Genomic DNA, 24,841 nt, shown 5'->3' with positions numbered 1-24,841 from the left:
CGCAGAACATTTTCCACTAGTTGGAAATAAATTATATTCCCAGAAATCACTTGATGTCAGATTGTAAAACAAACTCCAGGCTTGTAGAATCTCTGGGATCTATTGTACATCCAGCAATGCAGAATTTATAGCAGCCTATGCTTAGCGTTTTAGAGAAACCACAGTCGTTCTCCAAGGATTCCTCTGGTTTCAAGAGAGCTTCATAACTCCAAAGTAAAATCCATAGGGGGCATTTCTAATACAGGCTTTGCGAATCTTAACTAAAGCAGCCAGATGGTAAAAATCGGTGCGGCAATAAAAAGCATCTTCTCTGGAATGTGCCTCAAACTCGACACCTCTTCAGATTTATGGCAAACAGGTGACACACATGCATGTTGACACAACCTCTTGTTAATTCGCGCACCAGACTGCAATTACGTCTAATGAGATATACTGCATCATAAATTTACCCTTGATCTCTTTTTTTCCTGAACCTAAACAGTTCATTTACAGGGTAAACATACAGATTCTGCTGCATTCATATATGCGCTGATTCTGATATTTTGCATGACTGAATAAGTGCTGGTGGTCTGACTTTGAAACAACAGCTTGCACTCATTTGAAATGAAAGGCAACAATAAAGTGAAGGAAAGCCAGAGGAAACAACAATCTATTCAGAGGCAACAAATGAGACCACACAGATCTTTGTAGTGACTCCCTATGTCAGGGAGATGTGTAAATTCCTGTTTTTCAATGGCTCCATCATCAGGGCTTCCAACTTAACATCCCAATAAACTCCTGCACATTTAGTCCAGATCCAACCTCAAGAATCCCCCACATTGACTCACACCCAGCTGCAGCAGTATCTGTGAAGTCAACCCACTCATCTGGACATCTGCCCATCAGATCCAACTAAGTGACTCAAAAACAATGCAGGCCAGGGCAGGCATATGAGCCATATCCTGCTCCTTCAAGTGGCCAGTGGCTGGTGCTGGTCTAATGGGCTAGTGACTAGAGACGTCTCATGAGTAGGTCTGAGCAGCGGCTGTGAGTCACTGTTATGCCATGCCTGCAGGCAGTGAGACCCAGTGTGAGGGATCCTCACTGCGGTCAAGGGAGATGTGTAAATTCCTGTTTTACAATGGCTCCATCATCAGGGCTTCCAACTTAACATCCCAATAAACTCCTGCACATTTAGTCCAGATCCAACCTCAAGAATCCCCCACATTGACTCACACCCAGCTGCAGCAGTATCTGTGAAGTCAACCCACTCATCTGGACATCTGCCCATCAAATCCAACTAAGTGACTCAAAAACAATGCAGGCCAGGGCAGGCATATGAGCCATATCCTGCTCCTTCAAGTGGCCAGTGGCTGGTGCTGGTCTAATGGGCTAGTGACTAGAGACGTCTCATGAGTAGGTCTGAGCAGCGGCTGTGAGTCACTGTTATGCCATGCCTGCAGGCAGTGAGACCCAGTGTGAGGGATCCTCACTGCGGTCAATGCCATGGCTATGTGTAGGCAGAAATTTGATGAGATCATCAGGACCACTCATTGTGGTAACAGTCACAAGGTCAAAGAATCACCATATGGAGGCACTGTCATTTACTGATAAGCACACGTGATGCATCCTGCCCGAAAGGGTTAATTAACAGTTTTATTGACATGGCAAATAATCGATGCAGCTACACATGACAGCGAAAAGCACTCAATATATCTCTACAGAGGCCTACATACCAACATCCAATTCTCCTTCAGTGTATTTCATAGTGGTGCAATAAATCTCTGGTTGAACCATTACATTACATTTCAACAAACTGAACAAAGTGACTTTAAAGGTCAGTTTACTCTTTTATGTCCCAAAGTGTCTCAGATAAGGAATCATCCATAGTTTAAAAATACCCCTACCTTCGGTTTCCTCTGAGTTCTGCTTTCTCTTCTTCCTTGACTTTGAGTTCTTCTTCTTAATATCCTGCTGGTCCAATATGTACTGGGTTACTGCAATGAAAACACAAAAACCAAAACAACCTAGTAAATAACCCATATACAAAAAGGTGTTGTCATCTGATAACTAAAATAATCAAAAACAATTAATTACATGTATACACGCTGCTATGGAATAAATATCTGCTTCTGTTTTAATATATTTTAAAATTTAATTTATTTCTGTTACGTCAAAGCTGAATTTTCTGCTTTCTGAATCATTCTAATATGCTCAAAAAATTTGTTTTCTTATTATCAATGTTGAAAACAGTTGTGCTTAATATTTTTGTGGAAACCGTGGTACATTTTTTCAGGATAAATAGAAAGTTCAAAAGAACAGCATTTATTTAAATCTTTATATATATTATTATTAAATATAAAAACATGGCTCGTTCATGACCCAAAATTTGAATCTTTCCTTAAAATTTGAATCTTTCCTTAAAGAGCAAGTTAAACTATTCCTTATGGACAATAAAACCCCAGACGTGTCCCCCAATTTGCTTTGGGACACTGCAAAAGCTTACATTAGGGGATCAATTATCTCCTATGTATCCAACCAGAAAAAAAACCAGCTGGCAAACCAGAGAAAATTAGAAATGATCCTCCATGATTTACAAACAAAATATAATACGCGCCCCTCAGATGTACTCCTGGCCGAGACAGAAACCGTAAAAACCTCTCTCGAAACAATTCTCACTAATAAAGCTGAAAAAGCTGTATTCTTTGCTAGACAGCGGATGTACGAATTCGCTAACAAACCTAACAAATATCTAGCAAACTTATTGCGGAGCCGGTCTCAGGCGCAGGTCATATCCAGTATCAAAGATAAAGAAGGCAGGTGCCATCACGATAACAAAGCAATTAACAAAATTTTTAGGGCATTTTATAATAGGCTTTACACGTCCCAATCGGGCTTTTCTTCGGGTGATAATATGAATAAATTCCTTGCAAACTTAAATTTACAGGAATTAACTTAGGAGCAAAGACAGACGTTAAACAAACCAATTGAACTCAGCGAAATTTTGAATTGTATTAACAGTCTCCCCAAAGGAAAAGCACCAGGGCCCGATGGGTTTACTGTGGAATTCTTTCAGAAATTTAAAATGGAGTTAGCGAGCTTAATGCATGAAATGATACAGTATTCATTTGATTCTAATAGGCTTCCTGGCTCCATGACAGAAGCCAACATTTGTGTTTTTCTAAAAAAAAGGCAAATGTCCTGAGGAGTGCGGATCGTATCGCCCTTTTTCTTTGCTTAATGTGGATACAAAAATGTTAGCGAAGATATTAGCTATCCGGCTTGAATCAATACTCCCCACAATAATTAATCCTGACCAGACTGGCTTTGTTAAAGGCAGATCTTCAGCTCATAATGTTAGAAGGCTTCTTAATATAATTCAGTATTCAAATCAGCATACAAATTCTGGGTTAATCATCTCATTAGACGCTGAAAAGGCATTCGACAGGGTCAAATGGCCATATTTATTCTCCGTGCTCTCTAAATTTAACTTGGGTGATGTTTTTATTAAATGGATAAGGATTCTTTACTCCTCCCCCACAGCGAGAGTTATTACTAATGGTCTTAAATCGCCTGAATTTACATTAGCGCGTGGTACCAGGCAAGGATGCCCAATGTCGCCGCTGCTGCTCGCACTGAATATTGAACCACTGGCTGCGGCCATTAGAGATGACCCATCCATTGAAGGGCTTAGATTAGAAAAGAGAATGCATAAAATTTCACTTTATGCCGATGATATCTTGATTTACCTCAACTCTCCACAACAATCAATTCCATATCTAATTGATACGATTTCCAATTTTGGCTCCTTCTCGGGGTATAAAATAAATCTTTTAAAATCAGAAGCAATGCCGTTAAGTCAATCGCATTTCCACGACCCCACAATCTCTCACCCATTTAAATGGTCTCCGGCGGGCTTTGTCTATTTGGGTATAAAGATTACGCCGAATTTGGAAAATCTATATAAAAACAATTTTGTCCCTATCCTTAAGAATATTAGATCAGACCTGGATAGATGGTGTAATCTTCCCCTATCCCTATTAGGCCGTGTTCACCTCATTAAAATGAATATTCTACCCCGCCTTCTATACCCATTTCAAATGCTACCAGTTCTCATAGCAAAGCACTAAAACAGTTACGTGGATACATTATTTCTTTTATTTGGCGGAAAAAAAGACCAAGACTGAGATATAGCTTCTTAACATTACCGAGCAGATGTGGAGGTCTAGCGGCCCCGGACATTAAACTATATCAGCTTTCTGCCCATTTTCGTTTTATACAGGAATGGCAATTAAACGATCCAAACTCAACTTGGATAAGCGCAGAAGCCATAACTCTTGGGCCAATTCCTCTACGCAACTTACTATATCTTTCACCCAAAAAACAGCGAATTCTAACTAAAGATAATTTTATTCTTAAGAATATGATTAAAATATGGAGATTAGTCCGCAGAACAGAAGGGCTCCGCATGTGACTCCTGCCCAAAGACATAAAATGAACCTAAAACTCTCCAACCTCTGCAACAAATGTAAAAGTCTAGAAGGAACCCTCATCCACTGTTTCTGGAGCTGCTCGAAAATACAACAATTCTGGACGGGCGTCCTAAAGGAACTTGAGAAAAAATTTTGCTGCTCATTACAAATAGACCAATGTTACGCTCGATATTTTGTAATCGAGCGGGTGTGTTTGAAATGGATCTGTCTGAGGCTGGCCCCTCAAGTTTTTCACACAGAATGTGTTCTTTGCATTTTTAAGGCGAGACATATTTTAAAAATGTCTCGAGGCCTTCAGTTTCATTCAGTTGTTTCAGAGCATAAGAATGTGTCCTGTCTAAACAGCTTTTTGCTGATTTGGAAAAAAACACACACCCTATAAGCCTAGTGTAGTACGTCTTTTTTTTAAAATAATGAATTGACAAACTCACTTTTCTTGTCATTGGCTGGCTCCATGTGCCGCTGAATGTAGCCTTCCAGGTAGCAGCAGAACTTGGGTGAAGGAGCGAAGAAGGCAAGACACACAGCCATGAGCTCCCAGCCTGCTGCCAGGTTGCGTGGACTTGTGTTGCCTGTGGTCTGCCTCACGAGTTGGACGTAGAGCTCGTCCCTCAGGCCCTGCATGCCCCAGCACTTGGTGACAATGAGGAGAGCCGCGTGGCGCCGGTCCAGCCGTGAGGGCCGGTCACCCATGTACGCCTGGACGAGCTTAAACATCTCGCAGGCTTCTTTGCGTACAGTGCGGTCGTTGGTCATCAGCATAGGCTTCTTGATGGAGCCGCGGTTCCAGGACAGCATGTTGGCGATGGAAACTCGGCGGCGGAACAGACCCTGGGTGTGCATGTTCAGGTGCTTGCTAGCCCAGTCAGCCATGTTGGCATCTGGGGGTGGGGGTTGGCGGAGGGTGGCGTAGGAAAGCTGGTAAGCCCCACCACCACCTGCCTGCAAATTGGAGTCGCTGGCTACGTGGTGATGAGGGCCGAGTGAGCCCGTTCGGTTATCTACCATACCTTTCTTTCTACTGTCCAGCTGAACTGTTGGCTCCAGAGTTCCCGCCTATAGGAGAAGAGAAACAGGGTAAAAACACAAAAGCATTCATAAAACAGCTATTTTTACACAGCTACTTTGTTTTTTTGCCCTTCAGTTTTTCTCTGCATTAACTGTAGGATCAGCACTTAAACTTGTAAAATTAACACAAAAAACATAATAAACTCCATCAAATACTATAGATAAAGAATTCCAATCCACTATAGATGAAATATGACCAATCGCTGACATAAAAGGTCCTTCTACAGTAAGTTGTTTCTCCTTCCATGTCTCTAAAAAATAGTGCAAATCCAGCAATGGCCTCATTTTGATCCCTAGAGGAATTTTGTCCTTTAAGGAGGTCCCTTATGCAGTCATTGCCTCTCTCGCTGTATTGAAAGTTGTATTCCTGTTACAAAAACCAGATACAATGCATGTGCCAACTTCACTTTTATAAAATGACAATTCATAGAGGTTATTCAAGCATGACAAATTTCAGGTTTGAAATAAACATTGTTTACAAAAAAAACAGTTTTAGTATTATTTAAATGCTATTTTTTAATGTTTAATTAGTTCTTATGTTTATATTTTCAGTTTTAAATTTTAGCAATTTTGTGACATGCTTTTATCATATTTACTTGTTTTTTAAATAGACATATTTAGCTTTAACTTTTTTTATTTCAGCTTTAGTGATTTAAGTACTTGAAGGGTTTTCATCTATTTATATTTAATTTTATTTTGGCTCCATTTAAATTAACAAAAGTATGTTGTATATTACATTTTTTTTTTCAGATTTTTTCCATCTGCCAATAATTTTGGGAATTAGCACACTGAAATACCAGTGTGGTGAAATGGCTTATACACCAGGGAATGAGGTGACCTATGATGTCATCAGCTTATGGAACAATCCCCAGCAGGTACCAAACCCCTATCGGCTGCACCGCAGACACACAATTGGTCTGTACACTGACCACGCCTGTCCAGGACCCAACTGTCCCGTCTGTATCAGCAATGCTACCATATGGGGCACAGTAGCCATCCTTCCTGCTCAATAGGCATCGTGTTTTGCAGCTCCGCTATATTCTGGCATTTCACCCATTACCATGGCAGACCACTGCTGGATTCGTATCAGAGGACGGCGGGACGGGAAGAGGTGGGTGTGACAGGAGTAGATATCATCGTCTTTTAAACAGGTAAAGAATACATTTGCAACGATCAGCACCTGTAAGTCTCAAAGCCTTAAAATAGTCCCTTTCATGTTTCCAGAGCTGATTTGGATCGAAACCCAAGAAGTTAATTATTTTTAAAGATTTATTTTTGGCATTTTTATTTTGATAGGACAATATAGCAGTGACAGGAAGCAAAGTAGGAGAGAGAGAGATGGGGGGGGGGGGGTTGGGGAAGGGGGATGGGGGGGGGGGGGATTGGGAAAGGTCCACAAGCCAGGACTCAAACTCAGGAAGCCCAGAGCGCAACGGCACTAGATGTCAGCGCACTGCCCACTAGGCTATTGGCGCCGACAAGTAGTTAATTCTTGAAGGCATTTGAGAAAGTATGGTCCTCTGGGCGCCTGGCTGTTGAACAATGCAGATAGAATTCATCACTGAGGGAGGACAGATTACAACTTTGCTACGGGTCAGAGCGGCAGTAACCGTTCCTTTGAGTGATCATTGCCCTTAACTAGAATCATGTGCAGCCGGGGAATTGCCTCTAACTTGCCTGACTGCAATGTTGAAGACCCAAGAGAAAGATGTTTTTGCCTCATTGCGATTTATGATTTAGACTGAAATAACAGGACTGATATTTTACATCACTATTATGTTATAATGGGTAGAGTAAGGTGTACATAATAATCTGTTTCTAATAAAGACCATGGGGGGAAAAAATCAGACAGGCATGAAAAACTTCAACCAAACCAAGCTCTCTCCCAACAGTCCCACATGGAGATTAAACAAATACGATGTCTGGTTTTTAATGATGCTGAAACTCAAGATCTGTGGAAAATAGACTGCGCCAAAAGTTCATACACATTTTATACGAGACTGCAAATCTATAAAAAAAATAGGTAAAAGTTACTCCCCTGGAAGACTTGTAAATGTTAAGCTCATTATAAGAAAATAATAGTTTACCAGAAGGTCACCTGTAACATTTTAGAATAAGATTTTATGTGTTAACATTAATGTATTTAATTTATAAATATACTATTGTGCATTGCAGATATGTTGTTTTTGTCCATACAATGTCAGTAGGGCTCATTGTTGTTTTGGACCCCATTTACTTGCATTGATCAGACAAACAGTTCTTAAAAATATCTGTAAATAATAATTTTCAGTTTAGATGGACTATCATCTAATATAATATCTATAACCGAAATTAACAACTGCTGTAAAATTACTGGTGATTCATGATACCCAAATAATGTTCATGAACTGAACCTCACTGTAAAGTGTTAACAAGCCATTTCTACCGAAGGAATATTTAATTGAACTTTTATGTAGTACCTGTGAAGGGGGTCCAGCAGTCTCAGGTGAGGACAAAGTCACACTCTTCTCAAGCGTGTCCACCTTTTCATAAGTCCTCTTCTGTCGTCCCGGAATCTCCATACTGGGATGGTCACTTGTCCTGCTAAGTGACCTGCTGCAAGATGCAATGTCCTCCCTGGAGGAGCACCGTCCCACACTGTGTGTGCGCTGGGAGGAAGAGCTCTCCGACATCTCAGAGTCCAGACTAGCTTTGGTCTCCCGCATGGTGTTCGAGCGACTAACCACCTCCCTCATCTCTTCCATTAGACGCTCGTTCAGGGCTGTGAGTTCCCCGGTGCTGCCCGCAGACCCAGGTCGGCCCTGGGCCCCGGCACCCATCCTCCTCCTGCTTTTCCTCCGCAGACTTGGAGATGGGCCGGTTGAGTAACCTGAGTCTTGATAGCTAATGGCGGGAGGTGGTGGTGTTGAATAGTCCTGAGATCCATGGCTGCCCTGCCGGCTGTGGTGCACTTCCATGGCTCTGAGAACACTTGCTTCTAGGATCCTCCATGACTGCTTCTTCTCCAGGCTGGCGGGCTCCTTCTGAAGCCCCCTTGTCGGGAGAAGCAGAGATTCGGATGCTGAGGTTGGAGAAGGGCTGGGAGAGGGGACCGGTGTGGTGGAAAGAAGCCCTTGCTTGGGGTCTACATTCACCATGTGCTTGATACACTCTAAGCCTGCTGGACTGTAGTCTGATGGGTTCCTCTTGTGTCTGGAACTGCTGTGAGATTGACCCAGGTGCTGGAGAAGCTTCATCTTCTGGAGACTGTGTCTAGATGGGCCGTTATGTAGGTGAGCACCTTCAACCTCCATATCTACTGGAGGGTCGTCGTAAATGGGGCAATCAGATGATGGATCATCGTAGAGGCGTGAGGTTGCTCCATACTGAGGAGATATTGGCCTAGGTGAGCTAGAATGTGGCCGTAGAGATGCTGTCGAGTCCTCAGGGGTCACCAGGCAGAAGCTGCCGTTGCTCGCCTTCCTCAAGTGGTGGGCCTGCCTGGAGTCTGCTGCTATTTTTCCTCCTGGTGTGGTTTTGTAAGCCTGTGGTGACAGCATGTAGCCTGAAACAGATTTGACGCTGCCAGGATTGAGTGTGCAGGCACTATGGTCACTGGCTTTGCTCTGTGGGAGATGAAGGGAAGCAGCTCCACTGGTTCCTCTTGTCTGGCTTCTGCCAATGCTGCTGACCTTTACCAACATGGTGGCTTTGGATCCAGGAGAGGGCTGCCACCTTTGAGATGTGTCTCTTTGCTCTTCCCTGTTGTAAGAAGTAAGAGAAATGCATTTTAGTTTGTCAATAGACGGAAGGCCAAAAATACAGAAAGAAAATAAGGCACAGGCAACACAAATCTACAGAAGCAGTAGCAAAAAATCTAATCTATGAAGCCAAAACCAATCATCTTTATGACGCCTTTAACAAGTCCAAAGCTGCAATCTTCACCCATGCCTTAATCATCCAGACAAGTCGAGCTAAATTCTCAGCAATTTAGGGAAACTAAGGGTCTGTTAAGAGTATAAAATGTCTATCTAAACACCCATAATGCCATTGTCAGGAAAACAAAACCATGATTGTTCAACTGAAATAGATTTTAAAGCACTACAATGTTTGAGTTTTAAACAGATTTGTAGTGAAAATGAATGCAGTTCCTTTAATTGTTCTTGTTCGAGTTTGCCTACAACATGTTATTGTCACTACGCTGATCTGCTGCCGTTTGTAAACCCTACAATATCCACAGCCTCAGCAGTCCTAAACAGTGGTTCACACTTAAGACAAACTAAAAGCACTATTTCCAGCCCAACATTTCCCGACATGACTTTTTAATAGCGCCACATTGATTAATTTTTACTTATTAAACTCCAAAATAAAACAATCTGCATTTTAACAGTAATTTTCTGCCAAATGTTTATCAAATAGCCTGCATAGTGAACACTGAACAAAAGTGTTAGTTAAAAAAACAGAAAGTCACTTACATATAGATGATCCCTAATCATAAAATCATATCCCTAATAATAAAAATATAAAAGAAATCAAGCTAAGAGATTATTAAATACTTTTACTGTTATTGTGTAGGGAGATGTATTTCTGTCCTATATTGAAAGAAGTGTAGGAGGGAAATGCTTTCGCTGGGCTTTTATGTAAACAACTGGACACCACAATAAAAAACCCCCAAGAAATCCTCTGATAAAAAACGCTTAAGCATCCTCCTCTGGGGATTTCTGATGAGTCACTTCTAAAATGAACACTTCCTCTTACACCACTACATTCCATAAACACAAACAAAACGGATCTATCCCATCAAACTCAGAAAGACAAGATAAATGGTAAGAGATAAGAGAGTTGTGTCAGACTGCAAGTTAACACTTTTACAACCACTGCAGTGACTATGATAATCGGCTGTTGCATTTCGATACAATAAAGGTATATCGCTGTGGTGCAAGCACTTCCCTACTCTTCCATCCACTGAGGCATTTTCTGCCATTAGAATTGTTCCCTTTTCTTCTCAAATCATTTCTCACACTTCTGATGTTAAACACATCCATTTGAGATGCCAGACAGGTACAGCACATATGAAGACTGGAAGCCAGCCATCTGGCAGAGCCCCAAGGCCATTGTAAAGACTGTCTGACATGACAACACGACAATCAACAATTCAAAGTCTGTCACACTGATAGAGAGACTTGACACTTGAATCACAGAATGTGAGTGTTTAGATGGTGTTGGTTTTCTCAAGGTGGTGACAGAGGGGACGTTGCTGCGAAGTGTTACCCACCAAAGAGAACAAGTAGCTGCTCTTTCCTATGAAATTCAGCCTTCTGTGTCTGGCATGACACAATGACATAACATCCTCACAAGGTCAATTTAACAATACAGCAGTGATTTTAGTTTGCTTGAGTGTTGAATATGCAACACCGAAAACACTCGGTAATGTAGATTTGGGTCTCCAGGATGTGACACTGAACATCCAGAAGAGCTGTTTATGTAAGGCCCACAGATTCAATGTGTTGTTGTTTTACGAGTTCTGCCGATGTGAGCAAGCAGGCAGCTCAATTTCCTGCCACAGGGAATGACTGTTAAAGAGTTCAAAGGACAAACTACACAGCACAAAGAGAAAATACCAGTGCAGATATAAATTTAGCACTAATTTTACTGCTGCACTTGTGACACGTTCCTCAGAAATGCAAACAATAATTTAATGTACACTATTGTTCAAAAGTTTGAGGTGGGAAAGATTTTGTCTCCTATGCTCACCAAGGCTGCACATTTGATCAAAAATACAAAAACAGTCTAAAAAACAGTAATATTGTGAGACGTTATTACAATTTAAAATAACTATTTTCTATTTTAATACATTTTTAGATGTAATTTATTACTGTGATGATGGCAATGCTGAATTTTCAGCATCATTACTCCAGTCTTCAGTGTCACATGATCCTTTAAAAATAGTTCTAATATGCTGATTTGTGCTCAAGAAATTAAATTCATGTTTTTTTGCATAGCGCATTTCATGATACATGTTGTTTCAAAGCACCTTTTCAAGTAGTAGAAACATTTATTTTTATTAGGGGTGCTCCGATTGATCGGCCACCGATCACTATCGGCCGATAATCACATTGGAATGACTGATCATGGCAGGAAAACAAAGTTGTTTATGAACCACAGGATGAAAGTGAAAGTGCCGTAAGGCCAAGTATGGTTTCCCATACTAGGAATTAGTGCTCTGCATTTAACCCATCCTAAGTACACACACACACAGCAGTGAACACACACCCAGAGCAGTGGGCAGCCAATTATGCTGCAGCCCCCGGGGAGCAGTTGGGGGTTTGGTGCCTTGCTCAAGGGCACCTCAGTCGTGGTATTGAAGGTGGAAGAGAGTGCTCCCCCCCCACACTCACCCCCACCTACAACTCCTGCCAGACCTGAGACTCAAACTCACAACCTTTGGGTTACAAGTTCGACTCTCTAACCATTAGGCCACAACTTGCTTGTCCTCACATGTAATAAAGATTTAAATGCAAAAGAAAAGGCAGTAGAGCTGACTATTTCTGTCAATGGTAAGTTTGTGATAACGTAAGAAAAGTAGTTTAAATGTTTTGCCAATTGCTTGAGCAACTTAATATATATAAATCTAGAAGTAAATGCAAAAGTAAAATCATTGAATAATGTGTTTCTAATATTTATTGAGTTTAAACGTGTCTGTGAAAGATTGTATTACTGTACTGTGTAAAAAAAGAATCACAATGTTGAAAAAGCATTTTCAGTGACAATGTTTGGAATAAATGTTGTGTTTGTGGTAAACAGCCACGGATCAGTAGCGGACACACCCAGAGCAGTGGGCAGCCAATTATGCTGCAGCCCCCGGGGAGCAGTTGGGAGTCTGTCAATGGTAAGTTTGTGATAACGTAAGAAAAGTAGTTTAAATGTTTTGCCAATTGCTTGAGCAACTTAATATATATAAATCTAGAAGTAAATGCAAAAGTAAAATCATTGAATAATGTGTTTCTAATATTTATTGAGTTTAAACGTGTCTGTGAAAGATTGTATTACTGTACTGTGTAAAAAAAGAATCACAATGTTGAAAAAGCATTTTCAGTGACAATGTTTGGAATAAATGTTGTGTTTGTGGTAAACAGCCACGGATCAGTAGCGGACTCCTGTGTGAAAGCACAGACCATGCTGCTTTCCCTCTCACAAGAGTCACCTAAGAGGGGAATTCCTCCCATTTTCAAAAATTAAATTCAGACCCTGAATAAATGTCTAAAAATCCTGATTGGAGTATCACTATAAATAGTAATAAATGATAAAAAAGAAGGCTTTAAAAAGATCGGTATCGGCAGATACTGCTTTCTGTGATCGGCGATCGGCCTCAAAAATCCTGATCAGAGCACCCCTACTTTTTATCATGTGTTGTGTATGTTATGTTACTTATCGTTTTGTAGAATTTCTAGATGAACAGAAAGTTAAAAAGGACAGCATTTATTTGTAATAGAAATCTTTTGTAACATTATAAAGGGCTGTACTTTCAAATTACTGACCCTTCTGACCCCAAACTTTTAAACGTGTTAAAATGGACAATACTGATTGGAAACACAAGAGTAGTTTCTAGTAGTTTTTTTCTAGAAATGAGGGGGAACTGATTCACACATCACGATTTTCTCTTTAAAATCTTAATTTAATTAGTTTTTTTATTTTAACATGAGAACATGGCCTGAATGAACAACACAATTAAAATAATTTGTCAACAATTAAACAATATATCAATTAGCTTACAAAGACATGGACATCTGAACATATCTAATGTTGGCAGATAACTATAAAAGCAAATTAAACTTTTGCATTTTTTGCTTACTGAAATATTACCAAATGTATCTGAATATTTCTTTAATTTCCCCCCCCAAAAAAATAATAAATAACTACAGCAACCAAGACTTCTTGTCCCTGATGCTAAAGTATGGCACCAACACATGAGGTGTCAACAGTATTTAAACGTACTCTCAGAAAAAAGTACTGTGTGACCCTTAATGCGCCAAAGAACAAAAACAACTTAAATGAGAGCGGAAGAGAGAAACTGAGAGAGTGAAATTAGTCATGGGAGGCTGCTTTGGTTGGTATTAGACACAACGTTGGCATTCCTTCCACTGATCACTCAAAGGCATCAGGATTGTTTAAATAGCGGTACAATGCAAGGTTGTTAAGCGCCATGGCAATGGTTTTCTTACCATAACATTCCATAATAAGATACTGGTGGGTAGGGAGTGTGGCTGCTACCAAAAAGACTGAACGAAAGATAACCTAAAATATCAATGTATCACAAAATAAATGTCTCTTCAAAAGTTAAGATAATTCTGCATTTTTCTTTGGCAAGATTATTTAGATCTTATTGATTATTTATTCATTAAACCTATGCCCCTTATGACAATTTACAGATGACACAGTTCAAGCACACATTTTTATTGCAGTCATGGAGAAAAAGGAGGCCAGCCAGCATAACTAAAAAGCGAGTTAAAATCCTGTAGAGCCGCTTTAGATAATTTAATTTGGCAAGGAGGAAAATAAGGTTAACTAGTCAGAGAGGATCAATTTGTCCCAGGCCGTCTGGTGTCTAATAGTCCTAGCAGAGGCAAGAGATTAGGAGTTTTGCAGGGTGAAATCTGTTTAACCTCATTATATTTGTGAATGCATTGGACTTTCCATCAGTATCGGAAAACATATCAAGACAATGTGTCCAAAAACTCTTCCCCAACTAAAGAGGAAAAAACTGACATAATGGGCTATTTTCATCGTTTGGACAGGAAGAGGAAATGTGGCCTATAGCAAAAATCTGAAGAATGACTCAGAGTTGACAATCATCTTCCCAACAGATGTGAAAAGCTAAGCAACATAAACATATACTCATATATGTCGTTCAAAAGTCTGGGTTCTGTAAGATTTTTTTTTTTTTGATAGAACATTAATCAAAAATACAGTGAAAACAGTACTATTCTAAAATATTAACATTTAAAATATATATTTTTTGATGAATAGAGAGTTCAACAGAATTTTTATTTGTAACATTAGAAATGTCTTTACTGTCACTATTGATCAGTTTAATGCATCCTTGCTAATCCATGCTTTTGAACAGTACTGTATATGTATTAGAAATAGCATTCTTTCTGTTTCACATGTATTATTTCATCAAAATTATTAATTTGACTCAAACTTTGCTCAAAGAAGCAAAACGGATGTGTACTAAGGTCTAGAGGACTCAGCTGTTTGTGGACAGCTGAACACCTCTCATTACTGAGCCAGTGAGTCTAGCTTCTTCATATACCGCACACGTGACCGGCCCATCCTCTCCTTCCACACCCTGCTCTCAAAAGACGTGATAACAACTTAAGCAGATAATTCAAATTATTAAGTGCAATAAAGCCAGACCACTAACAGGGTGGGAATCGCTAGGAGTCCTACGACATCAACACAATTTTGCAATATTCCCAATACTTGGATTTACTTTGTGAAATATTATGGTTTATTACTTTCTGAAACATGTATATTGTATGTTTCACACCGAGCTAATGCTGTACACTTGGCTCTCTGTAACCCCCAGAAAAGGCAGTCAAAGGGGGGCCGGCTCAGCATATGGACAGTGAGATGGCTCTGGAATCTCAGCACTAATCTACATCTGTTGATATGAAATCAGATAGCATGAGAATTCACAGCTCTGGTTACAGCTGTGAAAACTGCTTCAGTGAACATACAGTGAACATACTGTACAGAGCATAAGGCCCACAAAACTATGGCCAAAACATCTGAAAATGAGTTTAGAATACTTTTATTATGGTAGAGAAGTGAGTTGAGAGTCGCAGTTTTGGTCAACTAGATGAATACACAAAGAATCATAAAGGTAAAGAAGTTCAGCAAATCAAAAGGGTCGTTCTGGTTTAGAGAAACACTAGCCCTGCACCAAGCTTTCTGCGTCTCTCTGTGTTTAAAGTGAAGCCAGCGGATCAAGGCAGCAGTATGTTCTCAATGTATTTTAAGCAACACCAAAGGCACGACTAAAATAAAACAAAAGACGGATGAAATTGCTCCACTTTCATAGACGATCTGTGCTAGGCCACTAATCTAGTTATCAGAGTAAAGGACTGAGGTAACACACAAAACATGTGTGACATGGAGTGCAAAAGATTTAACTGAGCCTGACTGAGTAGCTTTGGTGTGTCTTTAAGGAATCTTAATGTTTATGACCATTTAAAGGTAAAAGCATGACAAAAGGCCAAATGATTTCTGAAATCCGAGATGCACCTGTAGCGATACTCCCTTAGGATATTAATGGTGACCTTTCCACTCCAAACATATAGCCTATAAACAGACTTAATTCATTTTAAATGTCTTTTGCAATCTCAGCTATTTATTAACTCCCAGACATTCCCTAAATCGAATAAACCTTGTGAGCATGACACAAGTGAAAGTATGAGCATATGACTGGCATGATGAAAAGTGTTGTTTCTCTTTTACAGCTTTCACTTTTGGTATCTAACCAAGCCGTTACACAGCGGTTTTCAGCCTCTTCTGAGAAATCCCCATAAATACCATTATCATAATGACAGATGTTATCTATGTTATGGCATGCAACATTGTCGCAGTTATCATCGACTCCATTCCTGAATCATTTCAGTCTGAAAAGCATGCAATCACAAGGCATCTGTCTTTAACTCTAAATATCAATACTATTCAGATCTGACTGAAGTCCTTCAAAGCAAAGTCTGTTAAATCATTTGTCCACAAAGAGAAGGTTGTATTAGGCTGGGTGTTAATTTAATGTCTTAGATCCCACTCCAATTCATGCTATGGGAAACCCTAACAGCTGGTCTTCAGGGATTTGCGTGCTTAACTAAAACCCTTGTCTTCCTATAGCAGCCACTCGGCCTGGGGTCCGCCTGCAGGACAAAAGAATTTCATGACCCCTTCACAACTTCCCCAGGTCATCCCTGGGTTACGTTACACCATTGCGTCACACAGCAAAGGAAGCACAGAGGTGTCCTAATCACCAATCTTCTCGCCATGGTAACCTACTAAACGGCTGAATGCTAGATAACACAGACACTGTTGAATGAACCCTTGTGATTTCTAGTGCAGATGTGGAAAAAGTAAGCTTCCTGTTTCTCCACACTTAATAACTTTCACAGAAACACCTTCATCCCTGCCAGCCATCCATCATTTAAACAGGATCACATTGTATGTGTGTGGTAGCGTGTAAATGTTTGTTTCCAGGGGTTAGTTAGCATGTTTACAGAGTTCTCTCTGACTTGAGTCAAGCTCTGCTTGTCTGTACTATGACTGCGTCTTGGAGGGGCGGTGTGATGACTCCCAGATTTAGTACTTTGTTCATCAATCAGGGAAAGCTGCTTGTACCACACACACCATATGATAACACAGATGGTGCTGTTTGGATCATTGTCAGGCTGATATTTTATGACCACTCCCTAGCTTTTATTTTTAGATGGACAAACAAAACAACGGAAATCGTTATTGGAGACTCCTTCTCCTTGAGGCATGAAACAGTAACAAAGAACGTGCCACAACAGATCAATAATTATTACACAGCAATTTAGCAAAATTACCTTGCTTTATTCTGGTGTAAGCAAACATGGACGGTAAGAGCCAAAATAGCTTCTTTCCATGGGTGAAATATACCTAAATAATTAGTTTTTCATAGAATATAATTTGAAATCTTCACTAGCCAGAACTATATGCCTGAATTATGATTTCTGAAAGTCAGCTGGGGCTATGCGATATAGCTATATCTCAATATTTTTCAGAGGAAACAATTTCAATCAAACTTCCACGATAACCAAATGTATTTGGTGTGCGAATTAAAAACTAGTAAAATGAAGTAAAATGTTTAGGTATAAATAACCTAGGCATGCAACGCTTTTTACTAAATAACATCTATATCTACCAATACAACCATAAACAGCAGCCTGATTTATGTTGCCCGCAAAATCACAAATACACTAGTGCACAAATGTTTGAGGTCGGTAAGATTTTTAAAAATGTTTTTGAAATAAGCCTCACCAAGGCTTTATTAGTAAAAACAGTATTTCTTTAAATATATATATTTATATATTTTTGCTGCTTATTATTTTTGTGGAAACTGTGACATTTTTCAGAATTATTTGATTATTGTTAAACAGCATTCATTTGAAATACTTTTTTTGTAACATTATAAATGTCACTTTTGATCATTTTATTGCATCCCTGCTGAATAAAAGTATGAATTTCTTTCAAAAGATAAAAAAAAAATCTTTTGAACAGTGGCATATATTGTATCATGAATATTCAATGTATCTCCCAGCCCTACACACAACCCACAAAAGTTATTTGAAAACAACTAAGATATTATCATACTGCTAAATTAGGCACAATGCACTCATAAAGCTATAGTTATGGTCTCTGCTTCTCTCACACACAGCTGTCCATTGTTTTGGGCACATCGTATGACCTTTGAAAAATGTGAGTCATCCGTAAGGAGGCTTAGACGTGTGGGGTTCCCAAGAGAGCCGTACGGTTGCTTGAGAGGTTTGAAACACATTGGAGGCCAGGAGGTGGGAGATGAGTGGTTTGTTGCCCTTCTAGTTTTACCTAAAGGCCAAAAATATGTTGCCCTTCTAGTTTTACAAAAAGGTTAAAAATGTTGGGCCTCTCAGAGACAGCAGTCATGCGTGTCTAAAGCAAAGAAAGAGGACAGTTCTTCATAGCACTCACCATTCACCAAGTAGCTCGTGCCACAAGTAGCCACAATATTTAAAAATCCTCCAAAGCTACAGTGGGATCCCGCAGTTAAGATATTGGACTCCATTAACTCTTTTTCCATGGGTGGATTTGAAAGAACGAGTGCCCTGCTAAACATTTCCCTGAAATAGAAAGAACCACTGTATATGCTGGATAATGTATACCATGGCCTCAAGAGCGCTTTTCTTTGAGGGAAATGGGGAAAGTCCAGTCACGTTCGAACCACAATGGTTTGGCTCTCCCTGGGCTTTCTTCTGGTGGGGCCCAGAGATTGTTTTAGGAAAGAATGAATGGCCAAAGGATTGTAGATGTGTAAAGCATAAGGCACTGAATTAACAGAGACACAGCCCAGTGCCAGGTGAAACAGAGCTGGCATGACTGGAATGTGGTTATGAAGGTGGTTTGATGGGTCTGAGAAGAAACAAACTAACTCTCACTAAGAACTCGATAATAAGGGTTATGAGGAAATATCAACTTTTCACATTTGGAAGCAATTTATCTAAATGACTGCCTTACGAGTACATGACAAACATAAGGAGAGCAGCAACAAATGCTAAAGGAATAAATGTGTTCAGTAAATAGTTAGCTCAATCGAAAGGATTTGTGACATAATGTTGATTTAAATTCCCACAAATAAATTCCCACTTTTGCCTACTTTACTTAAAAAAAAATGTTGCTCAGGGTGAATTGGACTAATCTGTAAAATTCAATAGTATAGCCACAGAACATTAACAACACATGTGTTAACATGAATTTAGTGTGAAATATGTGCTTAAACTTTTCAATGTTACAACTTTGTTGGCATAATAACAACACATAATCCCTACAACAACTGCAAAAATTATTTAAAACCGATTTACAGCTCAAATAATACACAAGTTTTAAAAAGAATTAACACAAGTTTTTTTTTTAACACAAGTATTATTGCTTTAAATCCTCAAAAAAATTGGCCCCATTTACTTCCATTCCTCAATGTAACTTTGTTTGTTTTTTTCAAGTTGAATTTGAGTTTTTTTTCAAGAATTTTTCTTTCTTTTTTTGGGTAATCAACAGTATGCCACAAGTGATGCCAGTTGAGCCCAGAAGTTTCTTTAGTTTCAGGGAAAATCAGAGTGATATTCCAGCAGTTGAAGATAATTGGTCTCTGGTTAAGGCCAGTTATTTCTGAGGAACCATAACGGCTACACTCTAGATAACATGGGGAGAAAGCCCAGAGGCCTACCTGAGTGAGTCTTTGCTGTTGTCTACGCTGTGGATGTCTGGTTTCTGTCTGTTGTCCATTTCTTGTTGTTTAGGCTCTTTGCTGGTACATTCTGGCTCTTTAGTGTAGGGCTCCATGGGTGGTAGAGGGGTGCGTCTATCTTGACTCCCTGTGGACTGAGTCCCATGTTGCCTTTCCCTAGTACCCCCATCAGCCTTGCGCTCGGACACATTGCTGCGTTTCATGGACTGGAGCTGAGACAGAGGGACAATATCTGCACCCTGAGGTCTGTGCCACACGGTCATGCGGCCAGCCGAGTTGTAGTAGTAAAACCTGCTACTCTGGGGGTCAAAAAGCTCCCACCACTGGTTGCCATCAGCCTGGCGGACGGGCACATCGGTGGGTGGGTCCCAGCCACACTCTCCCGTGGCCAGATTGACGTACATGCGCTCTTGCGAACGAGGCTCAAGGATTTCCACCCAATCAGCACTGAAGAGAAAGAGACAGAGCATTATCACCATTGAAATCATATTTCATTTTAGTATGCAAAAAAGCTAGCAAAACACATTTATTGTCATAATATTGACCCTGATTGTTTTCCAAACAAAATATGGTACATTGGAATCCTAGTCAATCAAATCAACTCAACAAAATGGCACAGCTGAACTGTTATAAATTACAGGCCGAGCTTCATGGTCAATCTCTTAAGTGTAATCTGATGGATGTATTATCAAGGGAATTAGGCCAAAGCCACAGAGAGATTCGCTATGTGTAAGAGTGCATGCTCAGAAATGCTGGCTCAGCACATCCTTAATCCTATCTGCAGATACCGACGAAACAAAGTTGTGAGCTGGAAAGCATTCACATGTATTCCCATACATACACATACACACACACACACACACACACACACACACACACACACATAGAGTATCGGGAGATACGTCAGGTCTCCCATCTGGTAGTAGATGCGCTTGTCATGGTCTGAGCTCTTTAAGTCATGTGTCATGTGACTGCTAAAATATTTACAGATGACAGGATTGGAAAAAAGGCGGGACTAAAGACCATGCAATCGTCTTGGAATCACACTCACAAAGACACTAAGATGTAGAAAGTTTAAAAACAAATTTTGACCAGATACTTGACATTAAAATTGTAACCAAGCACAGTGACTAATATCACAGAAAAATTCCATTTCATGCAGACTTATTCCTTTTGTTCTCCAAGTATATACTATTGATCATATTGTGAACGTTTTATCTATTCATGTTTAATCTTCGTACCAAAAATTCTGACCATGCTGGACATCTCCAATTATATTACACCTCTGTCTTGGACACTCCATGGAGAAAGTGACATCTGATGGAGGCCTAAACAACAAAAAATACTCTAATGCAGCTAATTTGGGTCATGTTGCCCCTCTGAGAAACCTATCATGTTTCTTTTGATCTAGTTTCCTAATGCAGAGAATCAGAGTGTAGAGTGTAGTGCAGAGTGTGCTAATTTAAGCCATGTGGGAATTTAAGACTAGCTGTTCCAGGCGGCGAGATTGCTTCTGCCACCTAAACCAGCGAACGGCTTGCTATGACTCAATCTGAGAGAGTCAAAATACTGATATTTATCTTAAGTGGTTTAAGCCGATATTATGTCTCAGATGTCTAGACGTGCAGACACAGCTACTGTAAATTATCCTTTCAATTCTTCAGCTGTTTAGCATGGTCTGATGATACTCCAGTGAGGCATGTCAACATTTGCCCAGCTTCCACACCACAAGTGTGCTCTTTCTCTCCTGCCATGTGCCCTCTATACCACTTTTCAGATAGTGAAGAGTGTGCTTGTGCGTTGTCACAGCCATATGTCCTTTTATTCCCTGGGCTTCAACCCAAGCTGTAGCTCAGGATCAGAAATAGTCAGCCCACCTGTTCAAAGGTGCTCGAAATGTAACACAAAGCAATCCAACTCTCTTTATTACTCTGGTTTTTACATTTGAAAAAGCAACAAGTACCAAATCTGTTAATATACCATTGCATCTTCATAAAAACAAATATAGATATACAGTGGCCATGAGAGACTACGATACAGATGGTGCCAGGTAAGCTGGGAAACGCAAAGCAACAGACCTGACTGACTCTCAGCAGAGACATGCTGGGACACCATCTGTCTCAAATATACCAATCATTTCATTTTACCTTCATTATCACCATTACATATTTGAGCCTTGCCTTGAGGGAAACAGCGTTTGAGCTGAGGAAATGCATTGGTTTTGTGTCGATGCATTAATCCTAAGGGTGTGTGCACATTTGACAATTAGAAAAAATGTATTATGGGTAAAGCTGGCAATGCTACTGATCACAAAGAATTCTATCCTGTAGTGTCTATTCTGCACAAACTATTTCTCGTTACCAGATCAAGAGCTTTATGGGTGGGAGCTGTGTAATTGAAGAGCGGTTAAACTGGAGGCCTTTGTGTGCTGAACTCCACCCACCTTTTTCTAACTCATTCGCACCGTCTCAAGAGAGGCATTCGGTTTCTGCAAAAGAATCCTCAAGACTAAATTCTTCCTCATCAAACTCAAATGTTTGCCATTATATTATCAAGAAAACAGATTTGCATACATGTGAAAAAATTTAAGAAAGCAATATGGTTGACTGCCAAGACCACTGTGAAAATCAAACAGACAGGCATGTGGTTGAGTGGTCTGCTTGGGGTATTTATTGGGTAAATACGAAAGCACATATATAAGAGTTGAGTTTTTTTGACATGCATAGAGAAAAAACTCCATCCTTTAATAAAAATAAACTCACAGAATAAAATCAAAATTGTAAAATTAATAATAGAAATAATTAATGTTGTTTGATGTTTTTTTCATTATAGAAAATCCTTTTGTACAAAAATAAGTACATATCCTCATCTTGTTACCTTCCTGTCTATAATAAACTTATGAAGTTAACTCTTAACTCTGGTTCTGCAAAAGCTATTCTCTGCCAGCAGTTATTCCTGGGCATTAGAAATCTGTTTAGTAACACCACCAAAAAGAGACAATATTCAAGGGAGTCTGATGTTAAGGCTATTCACCCTCTTTTTAACCCTAGTTCTGTATGGAGAAATATTTTTAGAAAGTGTCTAATAATATGTCAAATAAGTTCCTAATACATAAAACAAAGAAATTATTTTTCAAATTCCTGAAGTCTAGAAATGTGCACCATTGTTTAAAAATACCTGTAAAATGGCTGGTCTCCAAGCACTGAAAAACAACGACATAATGGACTAAATTCATTATTCCAAAACAAGGCCAAATGCCGTTTTTATTCAGTGCTTTTTTTAGGGCCTCAATTTTGAAATTCCACCTTAGGTGTTTCTGATTTAGACTAACCGAGACCACTCTTAAAGGAAAAATGCAACAACTTTAACAACAATTCTCTGTGCCAAAGTCTTATGGCTGCCAATTACCCCTCATAAAGTTGAACGCCAGGCCAAACAATAACATACTATTCTGAGTTTGACACTTGACAAGCATTGGCCATGCCGAGCCAACGTGTTTAAAAAAAGAACCTGCCTTTGACTTAGACACCTTATTAGAACTCTAACTAGCTGAAAGTGCAAAACACAGCCACTTTATCTCCAAATAAACTGTTCCTGTGAAGGATTATTTACCAAAAAAGAATATCCTTAGAATAACCGATGAAAGGGGGTTGAGGTGATGTAATGCCATTCAATATGGTGGAATGGCATGCAAATTGTGTGACAGGTGGGGCTATGTAACTACCTGAGCGTAACGTAGTTCCAATGAGGTGTGGCAAGAAAAAAATATTTACTTCCTTTGATATACTAAAACATATCAATTGGTTTAACCTGAAATCAGTGGTCACCTCTTAAACTATTTCAAACATATGGCCTTCAACTAATTTAACTTGCATATTTGTTGCATTCGAGTACAGAAAACATGCCATGTCACTCTCAAACACAAATGCATGAAGTCAGCTGAGTACACACATAAGCAAACAATAGGCGTAGCTCCACAAACAGAACACACATGGAAAGACACTGCCCTGCCTCTGAAATAGAGAAGAGCGTGCAGTGCACGTTTATTCAACAAAAAACAAACTGCTGCACCTGTCAAAAGAATTCTGTGGCTCTTAAGTAAGGTAACTCATTCCAGTGATACTAGGAAAGGTTAGATGCACAAACTGTACTCACACATATTTGAATGACAATAGCTGAATGAAAATGGATGGATACTTTTCTTCTATTCCCTCTATGTTACATGCAAATGCTTCATTTATCCCACGCTACTAAACACAGGGTTTAGTTCCTAGGCTATGTGGTTGATTCACAGTAGTGAATAAAGGTGCAGGCTGGTTTGGCTCATCTTAAAGAGCAGACTAGGCCTCCATCAGCAGAGGTCATGGTACAGCTGCTCCCGTCTGTTTCACTTTTATTCGCCTGGCTATACAGACCTATACTGGCTTCATTTATCTTTGGGGGTAACTCGTCAGGACTGATATAGCTGGCCTTGTGTTAACAGACTAGTTACAGGAATGGTTCTGATAAATGGCTGAAAACCAGAAAAGACGAGAATAATAATGCTAAATAGACATGGTTAAATCATACAGAACAAGACAGACTAAATTGGCCATTTAGGCATGGTCGGAGTATTCTACACTAACAAATGTGAGATGAAAAAAACACAAATCACTTGTTTGTGTTTGTTTACATTAAAAGTAACATAAAACTACTGGCACTCAGCATTCAATAGAATGAGACATAAGAAAATAAGCCTATCCCTATCAAAACCAGATCTTCAGCATTATTTTATGATGGTGCTCTTAAGTGATGTCAATTTAAGCTAGAGCTAAAAATGACTACAAATACAATCCTATGACAGCTGTCTGTTTAAAAACCTGCTTACTGAGATTTTTAAATAAGAAATGTCATATATTTAAGGTTTTATTTAATTCCAAATTATAATATCTGGATTTCTTAAAAATATCTATTCATTGATGGAGTGGATTTCAAGTGTGTACAGATCTGAACCGAACAACTTGCAATGTAGTGACAAACAAGTTGTTGAACACTTTTGAACACTGACAGCTTGTCAAGAGGTGCGGTGTTAGAAAACCACAGATACAGGTATTACTCATCTACAGTTCTTGTTTATAATCATGAGATGGTGAAACACTCCTAAAGTTATGCAAAAAAAAAAAATCTCATTTGCCACAAATATCTAAACATGTTTAAAGGTGGCATGAAATAAAAATTCACCTTCATTTATTTTTAAGTGAGTAATTTTCAAATAAATGAAGTAAATTTATCTCGTTTTAGAATCTTAAAATTTGTATGCAGT

The 24,841-nt window shown here is 39.5% G+C and overlaps 1 protein-coding gene across 2 annotated transcripts in view; it reads right to left on the bottom strand.

Annotated features, from left to right (window-relative positions):
• LOC107561779 (rho GTPase-activating protein 39-like) overlaps positions 1 to 24,841 on the bottom strand; it is a 33,915-nt gene that overhangs the window by 3,959 nt on the left and 5,115 nt on the right. For both annotated transcript variants that reach the window (XM_016246369.1, XM_016246296.1), the window contains exons 2-5: positions 19,519 to 19,986; positions 8,000 to 9,281; positions 4,904 to 5,528; positions 1,887 to 1,976 (exon numbers count right to left, since the gene is read on the bottom strand). In XM_016246369.1, coding sequence (XP_016101855.1) covers positions 1,887 to 1,976; positions 4,904 to 5,528; positions 8,000 to 9,281; positions 19,519 to 19,986 — 2,465 coding nt within the window. The remainder of the gene's footprint in view (positions 1 to 1,886; positions 1,977 to 4,903; positions 5,529 to 7,999; positions 9,282 to 19,518; positions 19,987 to 24,841) is intronic.

The sequence above is a fragment of the Sinocyclocheilus grahami genome, unplaced genomic scaffold (assembly GCF_001515645.1).
Source record: "Sinocyclocheilus grahami isolate Dianchi unplaced genomic scaffold, SAMN03320097.WGS_v1.1 scaffold3.1, whole genome shotgun sequence".
Lineage (NCBI taxonomy): Eukaryota > Metazoa > Chordata > Actinopteri > Cypriniformes > Cyprinidae > Sinocyclocheilus > Sinocyclocheilus grahami.
Note: the sequence above shows the minus strand (reverse complement) of the source record. Positions and strands in the feature narration are given on the sequence as shown.